Below are 22,067 nucleotides of genomic sequence, written 5' to 3' on the forward strand. Positions count from 1 at the left end.
CTCGGCCCCGGCGGTGCCGTCGTTGCGCGTTCAGAGGTTGCTCTGCCGCTTTGGGGGAGTTTGGGGATATTTTATTATTCTAGAAAATACCCAACAAACCCGACAAAAAGCAGCAAGCGCATTTAAGTGTCTATATTTTATTTTCGTTCCGGGCATTGAGGTGGATTTTCTTGTGGCTGTGAAATCCGCCCCTCTGCCTTGTCCCTAATGAGTTCATTAGAGGCAATCAGAGCGGGACAATTAGGGACGCATGGTGACCAAGTGTAAACTCAAGTGTTGGGGGAAACTGCTGCGAATTGTTCTGTTCCACCCGAGAGAAGAGTGGAGCCGCCGGGCGAAGGAACCGAGGTGGGAAACCAGCGATTTCCCCGCTCCGCAGGAGCAAAAAAGAAATTAAAAATCAGATTATATCTATAATCAAAAATAGCGCTGCAAAATCGATTCGAGCCCGAAAAGACCGAGATAAGGTCAAAATAAATTTGCTGTCACTCCGCTCGGGCTCCTTCCCGCCGCCTTCCCCCGAGCCTGGCTGCTGCCGCTCTGATTCCCGAGCGGTGATTTTTGGGTTTCTTACACTGTAATTTTGCCTTGCCCTCCTTGCAATTTGTGCGGTTTCGTAAGGCTTTAAACAAAGATATTTTTTCCCCCCAAAGCCGGGCTGGGATTTTGGGCGGCTGCTGGCACCGAGGGTCCCTTTCCCGCTCGCAGCCCCGGCGGTGCGGAGACCGCAGGCGGCTCCGGCCGTGGGAACCCGGCGGGGCTGTTAATTACCGGAGATTTTCTTAATAAGAAAGGAAACGATTTTATGGCGATAACTAAGGGGAGGGAAAAAAATGAAATGATGAGGTAGATCCTCTACAAGGAGGGATGGTTAAAAATGATCTGCGATGGAAAAATTGATCGGGGAGTTTCTACGGGTGTTTCAAAATTGTTATTTAGTTTTGACGGAAATAATTTTGAATGTTTGGGGAGGGTTTCATCCACCGAGAAAATGTCCGGGGATATTTTGTTTGGGGAAAACAAAACGTGAATTCAGCGAGATAAGCTGATTCTTTTCATGTAAATGTATAACCATAAAAGAAAACTTTTATTTTTTTTTTTCTGGAATAATTTGAGAACGACTTCACACTTTTATGTTCGGTTTTCAAATAAATCACGTTTCTCGTAACAACTCGGGCTGCGTCTCCGTGTACACAAGCAAATGGGATTTCTTTAACGATATAAGTTTATAAAATGTTGGAATTTAATAAAAGAGAGCCACCCCTGCGGTGTCACAGTGCTGTCTCTTCCTAGAAGCCTGGAGAAATATCCTCGATGGAATCTTACCTCTCCTCGGCTGAAAACTTTACCGAGCTGAATTTCTACAGAACCCCCAGAAGCAGCAAAAGTTCTTTGCTTGCTAGAGCTGGGCACCGAGCAGAGACCGATCCAACGGGCTCGGAAAAGCCCAAAATTCGAATGGCTTCAAGAAAACAAAACAAAACAATAAAAATCAGCATTATGAAAAATACGGGGGGGGGAACGCAGGGAAAGGAGCCCCTTGGAGGAGGAGAGCGGGAGGCGCTTGGAAATGCGGGATTTTCCCCGCAGGGCTCCCTTCGCCCGGTTCTCCGGGGGAGCCGCCGGTTTTCCTCCCGCAGCCTTCCCGGCAGCGGAGCTTCCGCAGCGCTCGGGGCGCCCTGGGCGCCGTTCTGGGGACCACTCCCGGGGCCCCTCCGGGGCTGCTCCCGGTGTCGCTCTGGGGTCATTCCCGGGCCGTTCCCGGGCTGTTCTTGGTGTCGTTCCCGGTGTCATTCCCGGTGTCGTTTCCAGGGCTGTTCCCGGTGCCGCTCTGGGACAGTTCCCGGGCTGTTCCCGGTGTCATTCCCCGGGCCGTTCCCGGTGTTATTCCCGCTGTTATTCCCGGTGTCGTTCCCGGGCTCGCTCCGGTCTCACCTGCCCGCGGGGGCTCCGCACGGCGTGTGTCGCCCCCCAGGGGACACCGCGGGCACTGCAGCGCTCCCCGGCACCGCCCGGGCGCGGGGACAGAAGGACAGGGACGAGACAGATGGACAGGGACAGACAGAGGGACGGGGACAGAGATGGGGACGGGGAGAGACCGAGCAGGACAAGAGGAAAGAGGGAGAAGTGTGGGATGGAGGTGGGAACAAGAGAGAGAGAGAGAGGGGGTGAGTGGAGAAAACGAGTGGGCAAAGGGAGAGGAAAAGTGGGGAAGGAAGGAAGAGGCAGAGAAAAGGAAAGAGAGAAAGGAGGAAATGAAGGAGGGAAAGAGTGAAAAGAGTGAGGAAGGAAGGAAGGAAGGAAGGAAGGAAGGAAGGAAGGAAGGAAGGAAGGAAGGAAGGAAGGAAGGAAGGAAGGAAGGAAGGAAGGAAGGAAGGAAGGAAGGAAGGAAGGAAGGAAGGAAGGAAGGAAAAGAGAGAACAAGAAAGAAAGACATTAAAGGAGTGAGGAGAGAAAGAAAAAGATGAAGAAAGAAGGAAGGAAGAGAAAGAATGAAAGAAAGAGGAAGACAGAAATAAAGGAAGAAAGAAGGAGAGGAAACGCAAGAAAGAAGAGAGAAGGAAAGGAAAGGAAAGGAAAGGAAAGGAAAGGAAAGGAAAGGAAAGGAAAGGAAAGGAAAGGAAAGGAAAGGAAAGGAAAGGAGAAAGGAAAGGCTCTATCTGGCACCAGTCCAGCCAAGACCCATTGATGCACATGAATCTCTCAGAGCTGGAGGGGAAAACTCCTAAATTCAGCAGTCTTGGTCGTTGTGGAGAGAAAAAAACTCAGAAAAGGTGTTTGCATCTGCAGCCCTCAGAGGAGCATCCCAATTTATTCTGATTTTTTGGGCTGGCACAGCTGCACTCGGCTCTGACCAAGGAGCTGCAGCATCCTGGCCAAGTGGGGTGGATATCATATCATATCATATCATATCATATTTACAATATAATACAATACAACACAATACAATATAATATAAATAATAATAAATATACCAACTCTGAAGACATTCCCCCATTCCCCAGCACGCTTTAAAATAAACCTTCATAAATTTTATTCATCGTTTCATTGTTCTCATGACCCCTCCATCCCGCTCAGGAATGTTGGGATTCTCACGCTCCTTTTTTTGGGGTGGTTTTAGTAGAATGAGCTAATTCTATAAATAATAAATTGTGCGAACGAATCATTTATTATCCAATTAAAGGCGAGCAAGAAGTGAACTTGTGGGTACCCACGTAGAGGCTGGATATTGTTTTATTCACCACCGGCCAGTTCTAAATGGAAAAGTAATTAATGTGAGGGATAATTTTACAAAAAGTGGGGTGGGATTTTACCCCCAGCCATAAAACGTGATGGAAAGTCCGTGATATTTGTCGAATGAGGGCGAAAATCTCCCATCAATTCGCCAGCACAGCCTTTTTTATGTTTAATTCCAGAAATAAATCGGGCCCTCAGCGACCCCTCACGCCGCTTCCCCAACTCTGCCTTCGAGGCCTTTTGAGCCCTCAGCGCCGCCGTAGCTGCCGCGCGCGCCGGAGGGGCGTGGCCAACGCGAAGGTTCCGCCCCCTGTGCTGACGCGTGAGGAGGCGAGGATTAACGGCAGTGACGTCACTTTTCTGAGGGGCGGGACGCCGTGGTGACGTCACGGTGATGAGATAGCGAGGGGCGGGGCGTCGCTGACGTCACGGGGTGGCGGAGAGAGCGGGCAGGCGGGAGGGGATGGCGGTGACGTCACGGCGGGCGGGTGCGGGATGGCGGTGACGTCAGGGCGATGGCGGCGGCGGCGGGCCGGGCGCTGCCCCCAGCGGGCCGCTCCAAGTGGGACATCCGGGAGGAGGTGTGGGAGCACCTGGAGGCCTCGGGCCTGGCCGAGTTCCCGCGGCCCGTGCGCGGCCGCATCCCCAACTTCAAGGTACGGCGGTGACCGGCGCTGGGCCGCGTCCTGCTGCTGCTGCTGCTCATTCCCTGCCCCGCTCTGCCGGGAGCGGCCGCCAGTGAGCACCCAGTGCCGCCCCAGTTACCCCCTAGTGCTCCCCAGTGCCCCCCAATCCCCTCCCAGTCCCCTCAGTGCTCTCCCAGATCCCCCCCAGTACCCCCAGTTCTCCCCCCAGTGCTCCCAGTTCCCCCCCAGTGCCCCCGGTTCCTCCCCAGTGCTCCCCAGTGCCCCCAATGCTCCCCCAATGCCCCCCCAGTGCCCTCCAATACCTCCAGCTCTCCCCCAGTTCCCCCCCAGTGCCCTCAGTGCCCCCCCCGTGCTCCCCAGTGGTGTGCAGTGCCTCCCAGTTTCCCTCCAGTGCCCTCCAGTGCCCCTAGTTCTCACCTGGCAGCCCTGGAGGGAAAGCAAACAAAACCCCCTTGTCAATTCCCAAGCCACAGAACGGTTTGGATGTCAGGAAAACATTTTTCACCAAAAGAATAATGAAGTACTGGAATGCTCTTCCCAGGGAGGTGGTGGAATCACCATCTCTGGATGTGTTAAAAAAAGCCTGGACATGGCACTGGGAGCTATAGTCTGGTTGAGGTGTTAGTGCAAGGGTTGGACTCTGTGATCTTAGAGGTCTCTCCCAACCTGATTATTCTGTGATTCTGTTTGAATTGGAAAGGAATTTAAAGCTCCCTCAGCAGGAACACCTTCACTATCCCCCTTTGAGCCCTGTCCAAGCTGGCATTGGACATTTCCAGGGATTCACAGAAAATTAGCAGCCCCTCAATTAAAAATCAGCCTGTCCAGAGGGTGAAAGGTTCTGCTTTACCCATTTCTGCTGTGAGCTGATATTTTATGCAAACAGGGCTCCTCCCATGCTGCCACCAGGCTCCTGGGCTTGCAGCAGTTCCGGGCTGCCCGTGCAGTAAAAATAAACCCTGATGCTCCCCAGAGGAACGCCCGCTTCCTCACCCTGGAAGTAAGTGAGAATGCTCCAAGTAAGTGAAAATCCTCTGCTCTTGGCTCCTTCCCTGTGCCAGGGCTCCCTCCAGGCCTGCTGCTCTCTCAGGGAGCTGGAAGTGTTCAGCAGAGCACGGGAGGTGAAGGTGGATCCTGACAAACCTCTGGAAGGTGCCCGGCTGGCAGCTCTGCAGGTAAAGGCAGCCCTGAGGAGGGGCTGGGAGGGGACAGCAGAGCCTGGCAGTAGGGATGTGTTCCCTGAGTCAACAAATGATCCTTTGTCTCCTTAAAAAGCCCAGAAGTTTCTCTCCTCAAGGTGGCAAAAAGCCACCTCATAGGGGACTTCACCTCAAACCCAATTGGACAGAAGCTAAAAGGTCCTGCCTAGGTAATTCACTAGAAAAAGAAGAGAATAAAGGAAATAATCCCTTTTGTGGGGTGTTTTTACCAGAAGCAAGAGCCTCTTGCCCCTGTCTCTGTAAGAGCTTTGTTATTTTGCTTTTTATTAAAACATTTTCTGTTTCCAGCAATGCCTCAGAAGCAATCCTGCTGATTTTATGCTGGGCTATCTCGGGTGTGATGGGTTTCTCTGAGGGCTCACAAGACCTGGCTCTAGGAGAAAATACAACTCACCTCAGCAACACCTGGCACTGCATCTTCAAGGGGTTTATGCTCAAATCAACGTGTCATGGAATGGTTTAGGTTGGAAGGGATTTGAAGGATAATTCAGTTCCAACCTCCTGCCATGGCAGGGACACCTTCCACCGTCCCAGGGTGCTCCAAGTTCTGTCCAACCTGGCCTTGGACATTCCAGAAGCAGCCACAGCTTCTCTGGGCACCTTCTCTTCCCACCCTCACAGGGAGAATTTCTCCCTAAGATCCCATCTAACCCTGCCCTTCATCAGTTTGAAACTATTATCTCATAAACCTGCTTAGAGACATAGCTTTAAAGGAGGAATTGTCTTTAAAGGTATGTCCTGAAATATCTTCAAATGTCTGTCTTACCTTTTATTTCTTCAATAAACCTTTTGATGGAATTTTCCTCTATTGGAGGAAATTAACCCTACAAGCACTTCACAATCTACAACATATAAAAAAATTAAATATTTGGCCATGTCATTTTTACTGTGTGACAATAAAAATATTTCTTCAGTGTAAAATGAACCTTCTCATGTGGTTCCTCAGGCAAGGAAGACTTTGCTGGTTCCCACACCACGTCTGAGGACTGGGCTGTTCAACAGGATTGTTCCCCCTCCAGGGGCAACCAAGGAGGTGCTGAGGAGATGTGCCACATCTCAGGTGGGACAGAATTAACCTTGGGACAGTGTGGGCTTAAGATGGACCAGCTGGAAGTTGGAAACCTGAAATATCTTCCTGTTAGGATGTTATTCCTGGCTTTGTGTACATTATAATATTGAAATCAGGAGAAAATTCAGTCTTAGCAGGACGGTATTGATATTTCTCAGTGTTTTTTGGAAAACTATGAGCAATTTGAGGTCAGTTAGATCTTTCTTCATGCTCCTCCATCCTGCAGCTGAGCCCTCTGGGGAACATTTTAGTGCTCCTAGGTGTAACCAGATGGGAAAGTTACCATCTTCAACCAAGGGGATGCTGAGGAGATGTGCCACATCTCAGGTGGGACAGAATTAACTGTGGGACAGTGTGGGCTTAGGATGAACCAGCTGGAAGTTGGAAAAACTGAAATACCTTCATGTTAGAATGTTATTCTTGGGTTTATGTACATGGATCATGTTGAAATCAGGAGAAAATTCAGTCTTAGCAGGACAGTATTGATGCTTCTCAGTGGTTTTTAGAAAATCATGGCTTGAGGTGAGTTTGGTGTTCATGCACCTCCATCCTGCAGCTGAACCCTCTGGGAATATTTTAGTGCTCCTAGGTGTAACCAGATGGGAAAGTTATCATCTTCAACCAAGGGGATGCTGAGGAGATGTGCCACATCTCAGGTGGGACTGAGGCATCAGGGAGGGCTGAGTTAACCTTGGGACAGTGTGGGCTTAGGATGGACCAGCTGGAAGTTGGAAAACCTGAAATATCTTCATGTTAGAATGTTATTCTTGGGTTTATGTACATGGATAATGTTGAAATGAGGAGAAAATTCAGTCTTAGCAGGGTTGAAAGGGATTTGAATTGATATTTCTCAGTGTCTTTTGGAAAATCATGACTTGAGGTGAGTTACAGCTTTCTTCATGCTCCTCCATCCTGCAGTTTTGAGCTGCTGAACCCTCGGGGGAACATTTTAGTGCTCTTAGGTGTTACCAGCACCCAAAGAGCCGTGAATTGAGGCATTTGCGTGCAGCGGGTTCCTCCTCCACGGGGGGAGGTCGGGCTTTGCCGCGGTCTCTTGCTGCCCTCTCGTGTTCCATCCTCACCGCACAGCCCAGGGCCGTGCCCAGACAGCCCTGCAGGGTTTACATCTTTATTTGCCATGAAAACCCAACATGAAGAGGTTACTACGGGGATTTATTTCCTCCTTTATCTCCTGCTCAAGGCAATAAAGTTCTGCAGCAACCCCGTGAACAACCGAGGTTGTAAAGGCTGGTAATTAGTAGTGACTGTCTTTGTTGGAACTTCTATTGCAGTCATTAACTAATTAAGCTGTTCAGGGCTGAAGAGCACTTTTGCAAGAGACCTTTCTCTTGGCCTGCTGTCTGATCTGGGCTCTTACCACCATGTGTCTGGTTTTTCCCCCAGCCCACTAATGAAAAAATGCTGTTGGCAGTTTGTATTTACAAAGCACTGTGCAAACAATCCTTACCACGCTGCTGGGAAGTGCCTGATGGGTGTTAGTGCTGATAGTCAGCCACAAATTACCGAATTCTTGGGCTTTGTGCTCTGCACAGAAAATGTGTGGTTCTTTATTGTGATTTTAATATTCTTAATTTATAATTATCAGCAAGTTGAGTTCGTGTGAGGAGCATTTGCAGTGTGCTGTACACATATATTGGGAGTGATTGAGTCACAAGATGGATTTTTAATAGTTCTGAACCTTTGATATTTAAAAACCCTAGTAAACATGATTTTTAATTTCTGTAATCTGGAGAGAATTTTTGTTAAGATGAGAACAGATTGAAGAGGAGTGGGTGGGGTTGAACAGGGAGAGAGGGAAGGAAAAAAAAAATTGTATCACTTTGTGCTGTAGTTGTCTGTGTCTAAATTAACTTTGTGATTTGTATTTCAGAATTAATTGAAGCATTTGTAGTGCTCTGGTATTCCTCAAGCTTTTAGTAGAGTAGGAAGTGTAAATAGGAAGTGTCACTTGCCCTCATTTTTAGGAACAGATTTCCAAAGAAGTGTTTCAAAATATCAGCTTTTGATCCTAAGTAAAAATCCTTGCTTCTAAAAGTGCCCACCTCCCTCAGCTCTCCTTGCAGTGTGCCAAAATTCTTGTCACTGTAGTAGGGAATCTATTCTAGGATTCCCTGGGGGATAACTTCCCAGACATGTACAGCTTGGCTAAACATGGAAGAGACACTTGGAAACATGGGGAGTTATTGGGATTTATCAAAATATCCTGGATTTCTGCCTCGGTCCATGGAAGACTGTGCCCTCTGCAAACCTCAAATGCTGTTTTTTTCCTGCAGGGTGTAAGAGACTTCAGCGTGCCTGTGGGGCTGGACAGCAAAGCACAAGTGGACTTGGTTGTTGTGGGCTCAGTGGCTGTCTCTGAAAAAGGTAAGGAAAAACTCCCAGCAGAAAGGTCCCAAGTGCCAGCCCAGTGGCAGGGCCACATTTCTCCTTGGAGCTGAGCTGTGGCCTTGGCCTCTGGCCCTGTGTGTGCCCAGTCCCTGCTGCCAGCGCAGCAGGAAGCAGGGCTGGTGCCTCAGGATGCAGTGGGCACACAGCAGTGGCCCCTGAGGTGTTCAGGAGAACTCTTGAGGAAAGCAATGGTTTGTGTTCTGAAGGAGTCCAGGCAGGCTCCTTGTCAGAGATCTGCTCTGCTCACACAGGCTCTGTGAAAGGACTTGTGTTAGACCTGCTGATTCAGGACCTATCTGGGGATCAGATTTTGCATTTTCTAGTATTTTGGAAACCTGCTAGTGCTGAAAATTTTCCACTGACTTTATCCCCTGCCTAAAATAACACAGTTTTTATATGTGACCCAGACTCCTCTTTACCCACATTAACCTGTGTGGGACATGAATAGAAGGTTCTAAATACAATTGCTAAATAAACTGCTGGGTTAATTACACTGAATTTGTTTATTCTGAATGGGAAGCTTCTGAGATCTTTTAGGAGTCATTGAAATTGATTTTTTTATTTCATTTCAGTGCTGATTTCAAGGAAAGCTGCACTCTGTGAGAGTTGCTGATCTGATTTTTTCCAGAGTTACAGCTTGCAGACTGCTGGGTTAATTACACCATTTTAACAACTTTCCACTGTGCTCTTTGATTTTTTTTTTCCCACTTTTTTGTGCTTTAGGCTGGAGAATTGGCAAAGGGGAAGGTTATGCAGACATGGAATATGCAATGATGGTGTCCATGGGGGCAGTGCAGGAGGACACACCTGTGGTCACCATTGTGCATGACTGCCAGGTGAGTTGGGATGTTCAAATATCCCCTCTGCAGCTGGGAGGGAGCTCTGGGACACTTCCTGCTCTGTCTGCAGAGGAGACATGGAATGAAGCTCGTTTGGCATCTTCATTCCCATTGTCTTTGATGGATTTTCATGTGACAAGCCATCAGGAATGGGGCACAGCTTTAGGGAGTTTGTTTTTAGCTACTTAACCAAATCTCTGCCTTGTAGGTGCTTGACATAGCAGAGGAGCTGCTGGGTGATCATGATTTAACTGTGGATTACATCCTCACTCCAACCAGGACCATCCAGACCAATTGCAAACGCCCAAAACCTCAGGGAATAATGTGGCACAAGGCAAGTTCAGTTTAATCCAGTTAAATCTTAAACCTTTGCTGCTGGTGGCACAAACCAAGTTCAATTTAATCCAGTTAAATCTTAAACCTTTGCTGCTGGTGGCACAAACCAAGTTCAATTTAATCCAGTTAAATCTTAAACCTTTGCTGCTGGTGGCACAAACCAAATTCAGTCTTTATCCAGTTAAAATCTTAAACCTTTGCTGCTGGTGGCACAAACCAAATTCAGTCTTTATCCAGTTAAAATCTTAAACCTTTGCTGCTGGTGGCACAAACCAAGTTCATTCTTTATTCAAGTTAAACCTTTGCTGCTGGTGGCACAAGGCAAGTTCAATCTTAATCAAGTTAAATCTTAAACTTTTGCTGCTGGTGGTTTACTGGTACCAATAACCTGATAAACCCCTCCATTCTTATATAGAAGCAATTTTTTTAAATTAGAAATATTTGGTAAAAGAGCAGATGTGTTTGTCAGGTGAAACAAAGCAGCAGCATCTGTGGGCAGTGGGGTTTAAGGGGTAATGGAGGAGAGATATTTCCCTACACCTGAGGTTGCTGTATCCATGGATTATCAGGATATGCCCCATCCTGGAAGTGTCCCAGGCCAGGCTGGATGGGCTTGGAGCAATCTGGGGTAGTGGGAGGAGTCCCAGGGGTGGAACTGCTGGGTAGGAGTGTGTGCTGCTCTGGTTGTGAGAGGAAAGCACAACCTGCTGCTGGTACATTCCTGCTTCTGCAGTTTCAGGTGGAAGAACAAAGACTTTAAACTTGAATCTTTATTTATTGGTAGATCTGTTATGGATTGGCCTTTTCCCCCTGCCCACTGTCAGAAACTTCTTCAGCTTCCCAAACAGTTTCAGGAAAGCCTTGAGTGAATTGTTTTACTGGAGGTTCCTGCTGGGAAAGCTTTTTCTTTGTCATTGGATTTTCATTTCTGAAATCATCCAGTCAGGGAGCAGACCCAATCCTGCATGAGTGAGTACAGCAGGAATGCTGAAATGAGGAATTGTGCACCCACATCTTGCAGAAACTGAGCAATTCTAAGGGAATACTCCCAGGGAAATCAAAATTTGTTGGTTAAAATTTGTCGACCAGCTGAAAGAGTTAAATTTCTTTAGGTAATGTATCTACAACAAACAAATTCTAGCCAGGACTATTTTTATTCCAGAAGTGGGAGAGCATTTTACCCTGCCTGTGGTTGAGGATTTGAGGTTATAAATAAATAAATAACAGCTCTGTCTGTCCTAGTGCATTTTTTCCATTGAATTATTTTTGAATTGTAATTTTTTTTTAGGATATTATTGAATGTAATTGTGTTGAAGGCCTACCCCTTGTGCTCCATCCATCTTGCCAACATATTTTTGATCAGTTTGTCTGCCTTGGTGTCAGACTTCTCAGTAAGTGGCCTTGCTGACACTTTTTTTATTTCTTTTTTTTGTGCCTTTAGCAGAAACTGAATTTTCTGCAGCTTTCACTGAGAATGGAGCACAGATTGACCCTTGATTTGAATATTTGAGTGTTGATTTAACACCTTTTGTTTGGAGCTGTATGGATTAAATAGGAATATTAGAGAAAACCAGGGATAATAATCACTTTTGTGTCTTTTTGGGACCAGAACAAAGTGTGGTGCCTGTATGAAGCAGAAATTGCCATTACTCCCCAGGGAAATGGGTGACATTTATTCTGTGTGTGCCTGTGGTGTTCAGCTCTTGCACAGAGGGGTTTGGAGGTGGGAGGTCTGGGTAATCAGCAGGCTGTGAAAAAGGCAGCATTTGATAGGGGCTATTTCAGTGTTTGTCCTTTGGATTTTCCTGGCTACTTCTCCATCATTTTCTCTCCATCCTTTTCTCCTTCAAATCCTGGCTTGGCTGGTGCATTCCTGTTCCTCAGAGCAAAACTAAATGAACCAAGAGGCAGAGAGTAAATAAATCACCCACTTCTAAACATGGGCTTTTGTCAACACTGAGTAGCTTAACTTCATTGTGAGGAGCTGTGAGGTGGAAAATACATTGTAAAAAAAAAAAAAAAATAAAAATCCCCAAATCCTTGGGGAGCAGGGCTGGATCAGGCCAGGACAGTGTTTAGGAGTTTGAAATCCAGGTGTTTGCAAATATGGGATTACAGCTAAGGGTTGTTGTAAGGATGTGCTGCCAGTAATGCACACTCAGCTCCAGAGGGAAGGGAGGGAGGTGCTCACCCAGCAAACAAATCCATGGCTGCATTTCCATGCTGAAGGAGCTGCTGCATTTTCCTGGAGTGCTCTTGTGTGTTCTGAGCTGTTTAAAGACTTCCAAGAGAAGTGGAAGAGCCACAACATCATCAATACCAAAGAATCATGATCAGGCACTCCAGAAACACTTCAAAATCCCCACTGCTGGGGGGTGTTTGTGGAACTTTTGTGCCTCTGAGGTTTGGGACATCAATTTGAGTTACTGGAGAGCAGCAAGAGCTGCTGAGAGCTGAGGACTCTGGAAAACTTTATTTGGATGCCAGTGGAGAATTATTTGGCTTCATGTGTCTTGAAAATCCAACCCATTGTTTCTGGGAACTCTAAATTCATGAAGCTACTTGCTTTCTCATTTAATATTTTCTATGGGTAACTGTGATCTTTATCTGGGACACTGGCTATTATATTTGTCCCAATTATCAAGTTATTTGTGCTGTGCTTATTTTAAATTGAAACTGTACAGACAAATTAAAATATTTGAGCTCACGAAGAGGGAAAAGAGAGTAGTTGGTGGAAAAATCACTATATTTTAGCAAGTATTTCCTTCTGGCTTTGAAGTCATTCTTTTGCTGAGGATTTTCTAGCAGGAGGAAAAGAATTTTTCCTGAAATGAAATGAAATTAAATTAAATATGAAATGAACTGAACTGGGGGGGGGGAATCCCAGTGGCAGAGATGGAAACCCTCTGACAACAAACAGCTCTGGGTGTGTGATAGAACATTTGGAAAGGAAAGCTCAAAAAATGCACCCATCCAAGCTGGCAAATCCTTCAGCAGAAGGAGTTGCAGTCAGTGTAGGCAGGGCTTTGCTTTGGTGTGGTTTTTGGGATGGTGAGGGCAGGGAATGCTTTCACACCTGGTCACACACCCCAGCACCTTGGCAAAGCTGATCCTCTCTGCAGCAGAGTGCCCAGAATGCCCTGGTGCATTCCCAGTGTGGGCTGCAGGAGTTTCTCCTGAGGGACCCCAGCAGGCTGCCAACGTGCCCTTGGATTGTGTGCTCATATTTGGACATTTTGTGCAAATGAATGATAAAATGTTCAGCTGTGCTGGCCTTGCTGTCCTGGCCTTGTCTGTGCCACAAATCCCTGTTTGCTCAGAGCTCCTGGAAACGAGGACACAGCACAAAAAATTTGGTCTGTCCCAAGGAGGTTTTGAACAATCTGGGGTCAGAGGCCTCTGAGGATGAACCTTGCAAACACTTTTGCCCACCTGTTTGGAAGGGCTGCTGGATCTGCAGCCCTGGAGGTGTTTGGTGCTGTTTGTTGCCTGCCAGGGCAGCTGCATCAGTCTCCATCTTAAAATCAAGGAATGGGTTGTGCTGAAAGGGATTTGAAAGAGAATCTTGGAATCAGCCCCTGCACACCTTCCACTGTCCCTGAGTGCTCCCCAGCCTGGCCTTGGACACCTCCAAATGTCCCCAAGGGATGTGGCAGCCACAGCTGCTCTGGGCACCTGTGCCAGGGCCTCCCCACCCTCACAGGGAGCAATTCCTTCTCTATATCCAAACTAAATTTTCCCCTTTTCCATTCTGAGGCCATTCCCCTTGTGCTGTCACTGGTGTCACAGTCCCTCTCCAGCTTCCTTGCAGCCCATTCAGATCCTGGAAGGTTCTGGGATGTCTCCAGGCTGAACAGCTCCAGCTTTCTCAGCCTGTCCCCACAGGGGAGGTGTCCCAGTCCTTCATGGCCTCCTCTGGACTCAATCCAACATTCCATGGTTTTCTGCTGCTGGGGACACACAGGATTCCAGGTGGGGGCTCACAAGATCCAGGTATTCCTGTGTCAGTGTGATGAGGAGCAGAATGAAATAGCAGGATAAGGACAGCCCCTTATCCCATCCCATCCCATCCCATCCCATCCCATCCCATCCCATCCCATCCCATCCCATCCCATCCCATCCCATCCCATCCCCATCCCTCACTCCAGGCCTGCAGTGCTTCCAGGGAGATCTCAGTGCTCTTTGCCCTGCCCTGGGCTGCCTCAGGGCTCAGCATTTCTCACTCTGCCCCAGGACAAGCACATCCTTCATTGTCCTCAGCAGAATGTTGGAAATGGCTCTGATCAGAGGTCTGGGAGAGCAGAGGGTGAGGAGAGCCCTGGTGTCCAGCAGGGAGGCTGCAGGATCCATCTGCCACCACATTTTGGGATCAAACCAGGTGTCAGAGCCATGGATGCTGTGGGTTAAGTGCTGGGAGAGTTGTGCACTCAGCATCCAGGACTTTTTTCCTCAGGTTTCTGTCAGAAAGGGGCCACTTTTCCCTCCTCAGCTCCTTTCCCAGTAATTGTGTGCCAGAAGAGTTTATCCAGCCTGCTGTCCTCCTTCCCCAAGGCTCTCCCAGCCATGGCAGGGATTATTAAATGATTAATTGCCTTTGGTGTGGTTATTTTAAACCCAGATTATTTCAGAGTTTATGGCACAGAGCCATGAGCATTTCTTTGGCCAACCCCAGAGGGCTGAAGTGTGGAATTGGTGGTCAGGGGATGACAGGGGAACTTCTTCAGCTTTGGTTTCACTAGCAAAGCTAAATCCCAACACTCAATCCCAACTTTCAAAACATCAGTAAATGGTTTGGCCTTGGCTTGAAGGGATGGGGGAAGCTTCCAGTACTGGGTTTGCCCTTGTTCACATGGATGGAACAACCAGACTTGGGCTGCAATGTCCCTAAATTCTGGTTTAGCCTAAAGCAGAAGGCAGGGACAGGGCCAGGGAGGACTGAGCAGCCATCCCAGAAGTGTGCAGCTTGCTGAAAGAGAGGAGGAATATCTTTGGCCTCTCTCCACAAGGAAATAAATCCTTGCAATCCTCCCCAGCTCACAGGACAAAAGGAACTTCTAGCATGATTGTAATTAGCAACACATTGTGCTATCACAGGGTTCTTTTGTTTGCTCTTTTGCAACAGAGCAGAACAAGCTTTTTCCTCTCCCCTGCCACCCACTGCCCCCTTTGCCCTTTCAGTTCTCACCCCCAAAACCCCAATGGATTTGTTTGTTGAGTTGAAACCCCAAACTGGAGTTTCTGCCTTTCAGTGGCATAAAAGTGAGAGAAAACAGGGAAGGGTTTAGAAGGTTTGGCCCAGCTGAAATGTTCCCCTAGAACCCAGAGAAAAAAGCCCTTAAGGTAAATCCTCTGTGCCTCTTGTGACAGGAAGGTGTCAGCTGACAGTGGCAGAACTTGCCTAATGTTTTTTACAAAATCTTTCCTAATACAAAAAATATAAAAGTCTTAAATCAGCTGCCTTTGTTGCTTTGGTGAAGGTCTGTTGGTGTTGTGTCTGCACAGGGCTGGATTTTGAGGGAATGATGGAATCACTTCATGGTGGTGTTTGACCAGAACTTTAAAGAAAATAGTTCATAGCCCTTACAAAAATCCCAGAATCAATGATTTTGGAGGTTTTTTCCAATCTCAGTAAGTCCAACTGTGACAGATCCCAGACCAGACCAGTTCTGTCTTTCCATAAACACCTCCAGGAATGAGGACTCCACCATGGGCAGTAATTCCAATGTCTAATCCCCCTTTCTGTGCAGAAATTCCTCCTGAAACATAAATGCTGTTGTCACTGCATCTTCCTGAGTTTGCCAGGAGCCTGAAGCAGCAGCTCCAAGAGCTGCAGGCTGATGCCAAAATCTCCTGAGTGAGAGGAGATGCCTGGTGGAAGTCCCTGGAGATTGTGCTGTTCCCTGCATTATCTACATCCTGCCCTTGGATTGTCCTGGGAATTCCAGGGTTGGAATTCCACTCTCAGTGCCCATCTCTGATTGTCCCAATCTCCAAAGCCCTGGGGGTTTGCCCTTGGTAGCATTTCCCTTCCTAACCAAACACCCAACCCATGCCTTGGCAACTGAGTTTAATTTCAGGATGAAAGGAGCAGTTCTTGGGTTGTGCTTTGGGGCCAGGAGCGATTGAGTTGCATGAGAACAGAAAAATGTTTTTCCTGTTTGGTTTAATTAGCATAGAGCTTCCATTTCACATGGAAATTTGACAGAGGACAACAAACCTCCTTCATTGTTGGCCAGTACAAACAAAGTGAGATCCTTCAGCCCTTGGTTTGATGTTTGTGTCACTCGGGGAAGGGGAGCTTGCTGTCAAACACAGCACTTGGAGTTCTTGGCTGAGAAAAACAAATCAGCCCCAGGATCCACAGAGTAATAACTCTGTAAAATGTGGAAATGCTCTGCACCTTTCTGAGTGTGGAGGCTCCTGGAGCAAGTCATTGTTGTTTGATGTTGTGTTAGCAGAACTAGCGCAGGCTTTATGGAAATCGTGGTTTTATTTAGTTCCAGCCTGAAATAAAACTGCTTGTTTGCTCTTCAGAAGATGAAGAGAATTCTGTTGAGTGACTTGCCTGTCACCTCATCCTGACATTGCCCCCACCCTGCCTTGGCTGTTCCTGAGTCCCTTCAGAGCTGGGTTTCTGTCCCCAGGGAGCTGAGCCTGATGCTGTGCAGATGCAGGCTGGCTGTGCCTGTAACTGCAGGAGCAGCAATTCAGAGGCTCTGGGCTGGGGGCTCTGCAGGCAGACTGGGATGTACTGGTGCTGCTCCAGCCCTCTCACACTCTGGGCCACTAGCCTGGGTCTCTGCTAGCTCAGGCACTGCTTCCCCAGGCTCTGGTTTGCTCCCTACATTTCAGCATTGGAGCTGGTGTTGATGGATGTTGGACTTGTCCAGCAGCCAAGCAGGAATTCCTCCTCCTTCCAAGCTCAGTGTGCAAGCCAAGAGCTCGACCACATTAGCTGGGGAACCACTGCATTTCCTGCCAGTGTCTGAGTGCAGCCTGGGGCATCTCATGCCTCACATGGATGGGGTTCAGCTGTTGAGAGGAAGGGCCCTTCCAGAAAAGCTCTTTGGGTCAGGGATGGATGGATGGATGGATGGCAGGAATAACGGGCTCACACTGTGAGTGCAGTGTCCGAGCACTTCTGTTCCCTGCCCCAGCCCAGCACATCCATGTGGGGTCTGAGGAGCTGTGGGTGCTGTGGGAGGTCGGGTGGCACTGAGGGGATGTGCCCCAAGCAGGGGACGTGCCTCCAGCTGGGCCCAATGCACAGGAACCCTGCTCCAAGGCACGCTCCTGCTGCAGCTCCACCATTGTGTGACCCAGCCCACGGGATTTCCTGTGCTGGGGGAACAGAGCACCAGGAGCTCTGCAGGATGGAAGTGTCTGCTGGGCTGGGATGGATTCTGCCAGGCCTGGGATTGTGTGGGATTCTGTCAGGCCAGGGCATTGTCAGGGCAGAGATTGTGTAGGATTCTGCCAAGGCTGGGATTGTGTAGGATTCTACCAGGACAAAGATTGTGTAGGATTCTGTCAGGACAAGGATCATGTAGGATTCTGGCAGAGCAGAGATTGTGTAGGATTCTGCCAGGACAAGGATTCTGTAGGATTCTGTTAGAACAAAGATTGTGTAGGATTCTGCCAGGACAAGGATTGTGTAGGATTCTGCCAGGGCAGAGATTGTGTAGGATTCTGCCAGGGCAGAGATTGTGTAGGATTCTGTCAGGACAAGGATTGGGATGGATTCTGTTAGAACAAAGATTGTGTAGGATTCTACCAGGACAAGGATTCTGTAGGATTCTGCCAGGGCAGAGATTGTGTAGGATTCTGCCAGGGCAGAGATTGTGTAGGATTCTGTCAGGACAAGGATTGGGATGGATTCTGTTAGAACAAAGATTGTGTAGGATTCTGCCAGGACAAGGATTCTGTAGGATTCTGCCAGGGCAGAGATTGTGTAGGATTCTGGCAGGACAAGGATTGTGTAGGATTCTGTCAGAGCAGAGATTGTGTAGGATTCTATCAGGACAAAGATTGTGTAGGATTCTTCCAAGGCTGGGATTCTGTAGGATTCTGCCAGGACAAGGATTGTGTAGGATTCTGTCAGAGCAGAGATTGTGTAGGATTCTGTCAGGACAAGGATTCTGTAGGATTCTGCCAGGCCAGGGATTGTGTAGGATTCTGCCAGGACAAAGATTGTGTAGGATTCTGCCAGGACAAGGATTCTGTAGGATTCTGCCAGGACAGGAGCACAGGCCCTCAGTCAAAGCAAACCCAGAAGGTGAACAAGGAGAATGCAGATCTGAAAGCACTCAGATAAATCAATGTCACATTGGAATAGCCCTGACTTTGGGATTTGCCTGCTGGATCCACGTTGTGCTGCTCACTTCAGGAGTCACTAATGTTTATTTTTGTCCTGCAGTGTGTATTTAGGGAGCCTTCCCAATCAGAGCAGCAATTAGGAACATTTGGAATGCTCTGGCTGTCTGCATGGCAGGAGGACAATAAGGTTCCTCTCTTTTTATGGCACAAACGAGCCCTGATGCTCATCATCTTTTTCTGGAAGGCAAGAAATTCTTTTACAATAATTACATCCATCTTCCTCCTTTTTAGGTCAGCTCTGAGATGCTGGGGAAAATCCCCATCCTAAAGACTCTTCGCTGGAGGGAGGAGCAGGCTGGCAAGGATGTCACCCTCCAAGATGAACACCCAGCCCTGGCACACACCAAGAGAGCAGCAATTTCACACAGGGAGGTGATGGCTGCAGATCCCCAGCCATGGGCTGCTCCAGGCTCAGCCCACGTGGGAAGTGATCCCGTAAATCCCAAATCTGAGGGATCTGCCCCAATCACCACCGTGTATGTGGGGAATTTGCCTGGCAGCCTGAGGGTGAGCCAGCTGAAGAGTGCCCTGAGGGAGCTGCAGGTGGTTCCTGCTGCCCTGAAGTGGCAGGGAGCACAGCACAGAGCTTTCCTGGCCTACAGGGAGCAGGGGGCTGCACACAGGGCTCTGTCCTCCTTGCAGGGCCTGAGCCTTGGGGGCAATGCCCTGAGAGTGGAGCTGGCCAAGAGCCACAGGAACAAAGGGCAAGGAGAAATCGATAGTCACAAATGAGTATGGAGGGGAAAAAAAACCAAAACAACACAAAAAAGGTGTTTTCATTGTTTTGTGAGAAGCCAACCTGAAGTTTTAAGGCTTTTTGTAACCGTCAGGTTTAACAAAATCAAATTTCTGCACAAACTTTCCTCAGTTCTGCACGTGGACATGCAAAGGTTTGTCCCCACAAAGGGACAAGGTGACAGAGGAGCCATTTCTCTATGAACAATTGCTCACAAAGTACCCACACTCTGGTTTGGTGCTGTCTGGTGGTTTTGTTAAGCCTGGCTTAAAGCCCTGCCCACCTGCAGCAAGGTGGTTGCAGTCACTCAGTTTAGGTTACACCTGCCCCTTGAGACCTGCCAGGTCAAAAGGCAGCAGCAGGAAATCTGTCCTGAGGGGAACAATTCTGTTTACTGAAAAATGGGCTTTGCCTGTTGGAAGTTTTCAGTTTATTTTTTATAAAAATGACCAGGGACAGAGAGATTGTTCTTTTTGTGCCTTGAAGAGTGGCTGTGGAAACACTGGCTTAGTTCTAGCTCTAGTAAGAGCTGGTAACATCAGGTGGGAAAGATGGGAGCCCTTTTCTCAGCTTTTTGCTAAATCAGCCCTTGGTAAACCTTATATTTATTATTTCAGAGGAAGCAAATCCCAATTTTCTCTGCTTTTCCCCAAAACTGCTTTTCTGTTGGATCAGATAATTATAAAATTATAATTTTATAATTTAGCTGTATAATTTTATAATTCAGCTGCTTTTCCTGACTGTCTCTTCTAATGGGATGTGATTCCTTTGCCTCTGTGAAATAACATCATCATTATTATTATTATTATTATTATGATTATTATTATTATTATTGAAATGAAAAGCAGGCACACCATGGTCAGAACTTGTTGGTGCTCAGTCTGCCATGGAATTCTTTGGGAATTTGCTGGAGATTGATGCTTTGTCACCATCCCTGATGCTCTTCCACATCCCAGTGAGGAGGGTGAGGCATCACCACCCAACTTCTCCAGCTGAAAATGCTAAAAATGCTCCCAGACACTTTCCTGGACATGAACATTCCCTTCCAGTGGAATGGCCAATAATGATTTATCTCCTATGGCTCTTATTACCTTTTTTTTTTCCCTCTTGGGTTTCCTATTCCTGAAAAACAAGTTAAATTTTGGCCCAGCCATCCTTTCTAAACAGAAGCACTTTTGCCAGTGATGCTGGGCACGTAGTCAAAGTAAGCATCTAAATGGATTTTTTTTTTTTTTTTTTAAGTAAGAGTTGGAAAGTTTTTTTTTCTTTTAGCCAGGGAGTACTGTTAAGTATATTTTAAGCAGATTATTATGCCTTGAGGGTCAGACATTTATTCAGTATTAAATATAAAGTTCTCATCGTTTGTGGCTCTGAAGGAAAGCTTTGGAGCTGCCCCAGCCCTGAGCCCAGCACAGGAAGGACAAAGAGGCACCAGGATGAGCAGAGGGATGGAGCAGCTCTGCTGGGAGGAAAGGTACAGAGAGTTGGGATTGTTCAGCCTGGAGGGAGGAAGGTTCAGGGGTGAGCTCATCACTTTCCAAGTGGAATTCACTCCTCTCCCAATGGAGAAGGAGGTTGGACAAGGGATGGAGGGACAGGACACAGGGAACGGCTCCCACTGCCAGAGGGCAGGGTTAGAGGGGATATCAGGGAGAAACTCTCCCCTGGCAGGGTGGGAGGGCCTGGCACAGGTGCCCAGAGCAGCTGGGGCTGCCCCTGCATCCCTGGCAGTGCCCAAGGCCAGGCTGGACAGGGCTTGGGGTACCCTGGGATGGTGGAAGGTGTCCTGGTTCACAGCACAGGGGTTGGAACAGGATGATCTTTGAAATCCCTTCCAACCCAAAGCATTCTGTCATTCTGTGAACTTCTTGTAAGGTCAGCAAAGGATCTGGAACAAATCAGTAGTTCCATTCCCTTCTTTGTACAGCTCCAAGTGATTTCCAGTATCCCTGAGCCCAAATTCAGACTGCACAACCCTCTAGGTCCCATTGCAGGCCTTGGCATTCAAGGCTGAGAGCCAGGGTTATGTTACTGCCCAAACACACTCACTGCATCAGCAGCTTCCAAAGCAGAGGAAAGAAAAGCAAAAAAATAATTATCCATCCATGCCTGCCCTTTCCAGATGATGGCAAATTGAGTAATGAGATCATTTGCTGTTCCTTTTGCCTCTGGGATATTTCTTGCTCTGCTGAAGATATCCAGGTGACCTTAGCAGTTAAAAACCAGTGACTCTGCCAAAGAAAACTTCCAGCATCTCAAACTTCCCCTGTTGCATTTCAGGTGGAACCACCCTTTTCTGGTCACATTTGTGGGAATCACATCCTCTACCTTCTTTCCTTTCTTCCCATCTCGAGTTTCAGTGCAGGTCTCTTTGTGTGTTCTGTAAACCTGGTAACTTTGCTTGCTTTCCTGTCAGCCCAGCTGCAGCCAGGGCCCAGCTTTGTTTGGACAAACATCTGGATGTTTTTCTGTTTGCAGTTGTGGCTCTGGGTGAACCCACAGGTGAGCAATGTCCAAAACCTTGGCTCTTTCCAGCCTGTCACTTCTTTCTGCCATGTGTTTCATTCAAGGTCACATTTCACTGTATTCACCCAACATCCTGTTGCTTTCCCACCTTGAGATTCAAACTCCAAACCATGCTATGAGGAGGTGCTAACTAGGGGTGTGCAACAGGTTGGAAATCAGGAGGAATTTCTTCATGGAAAGGGTGGTCAGGGAGGTGGTGAAGGTGTCCAAGGAAGGGCTGGACCTGGCACTCAGTGCTCTGGGCTGGTGACAAGGTAGGGATGGGTCACAGATTGGATTTGATGATCTTGGAGCTCTTTTTCAACTTTTCTGATTCTATGAGCTGTGCTTAGGAAGAAAAATAATTACTGTAAGCTTTATTAGCATTTTGAACGGACTGGAAAAATGCTGCAGTATTTTTTGTATTTTTGATCAGGTTATTAATAAATGTCAAGGTCTTTCAGGTGCTGCCATCTCAGTCAGTAAATCCCTCTCTGAAATCAGGATGGGGCTCTTGGTGCTGCTCTTCTCCAGCTAAAAGACACGTCAGTTCCAAAGCTGCCAAACTGCAGTTGGATTAAATGAAATTAATGAAACACAAGAGTGGCCAGGGCACAGCCCTGCACGGCCTTCTGGTGTCTGCAGCTGTTTGATGTGGATTTGCTCTTGTGGGCTGACCTTAAAGGAAGCAGC

At 47.8% G+C, this 22,067-nt stretch overlaps 1 protein-coding gene across 3 annotated transcripts; it reads left to right on the top strand.

Annotated features, from left to right (window-relative positions):
• The first annotated feature begins 3,706 nt into the window (after positions 1-3,706).
• MTHFSD (methenyltetrahydrofolate synthetase domain containing) lies at positions 3,707-21,877 on the top strand. 3 transcript variants are annotated; one of them, XM_071440787.1, is made up of 7 exons: positions 3,707-3,893; positions 4,771-4,884; positions 6,051-6,164; positions 8,468-8,558; positions 9,306-9,418; positions 9,630-9,755; positions 18,365-21,877. In XM_071440787.1, exons 1-7 carry the CDS (start codon positions 3,753-3,755, stop codon positions 18,863-18,865), a joined length of 1,200 nt encoding a protein of 399 aa, XP_071296888.1. In that variant the 5' UTR covers positions 3,707-3,752; the 3' UTR covers positions 18,866-21,877. The 3 variants fall into 3 exon arrangements, with proteins under 3 accessions (XP_071296888.1, XP_071296887.1, XP_071296889.1); XM_071440786.1 differs by lacking the exon at positions 4,771-4,884 and adding an exon at positions 4,946-5,059 and having other exon boundaries at positions 3,710-3,893; XM_071440788.1 differs by lacking the exon at positions 4,771-4,884 and having other exon boundaries at positions 3,710-3,893.
• The last annotated feature ends 190 nt before the right edge of the window (positions 21,878-22,067 follow it).

This window comes from Agelaius tricolor, unplaced genomic scaffold (assembly GCF_023055355.1).
Source record: "Agelaius tricolor isolate 1412-34295 unplaced genomic scaffold, bAgeTri1.0.p SCAF_15, whole genome shotgun sequence".
NCBI lineage: Eukaryota > Metazoa > Chordata > Aves > Passeriformes > Icteridae > Agelaius > Agelaius tricolor.

Coding starts and splice junctions, on each gene's coding strand:
- MTHFSD (XM_071440787.1), top strand. CDS start 3,753: ATGGCGGCGGCGGCGGGCCGGGCGCTGCCCCCAGCGGGCCGCTCCAAG. Junction 8,559..9,305: donor AGTGGCTGTCTCTGAAAAAG/GTAAGGAAAAAC, acceptor TTTGTGCTTTAG/GCTGGAGAATTGGCAAAGGG. Junction 9,756..18,364: donor AGGGAATAATGTGGCACAAG/GCAAGTTCAGTT, acceptor CCTCCTTTTTAG/GTCAGCTCTGAGATGCTGGG.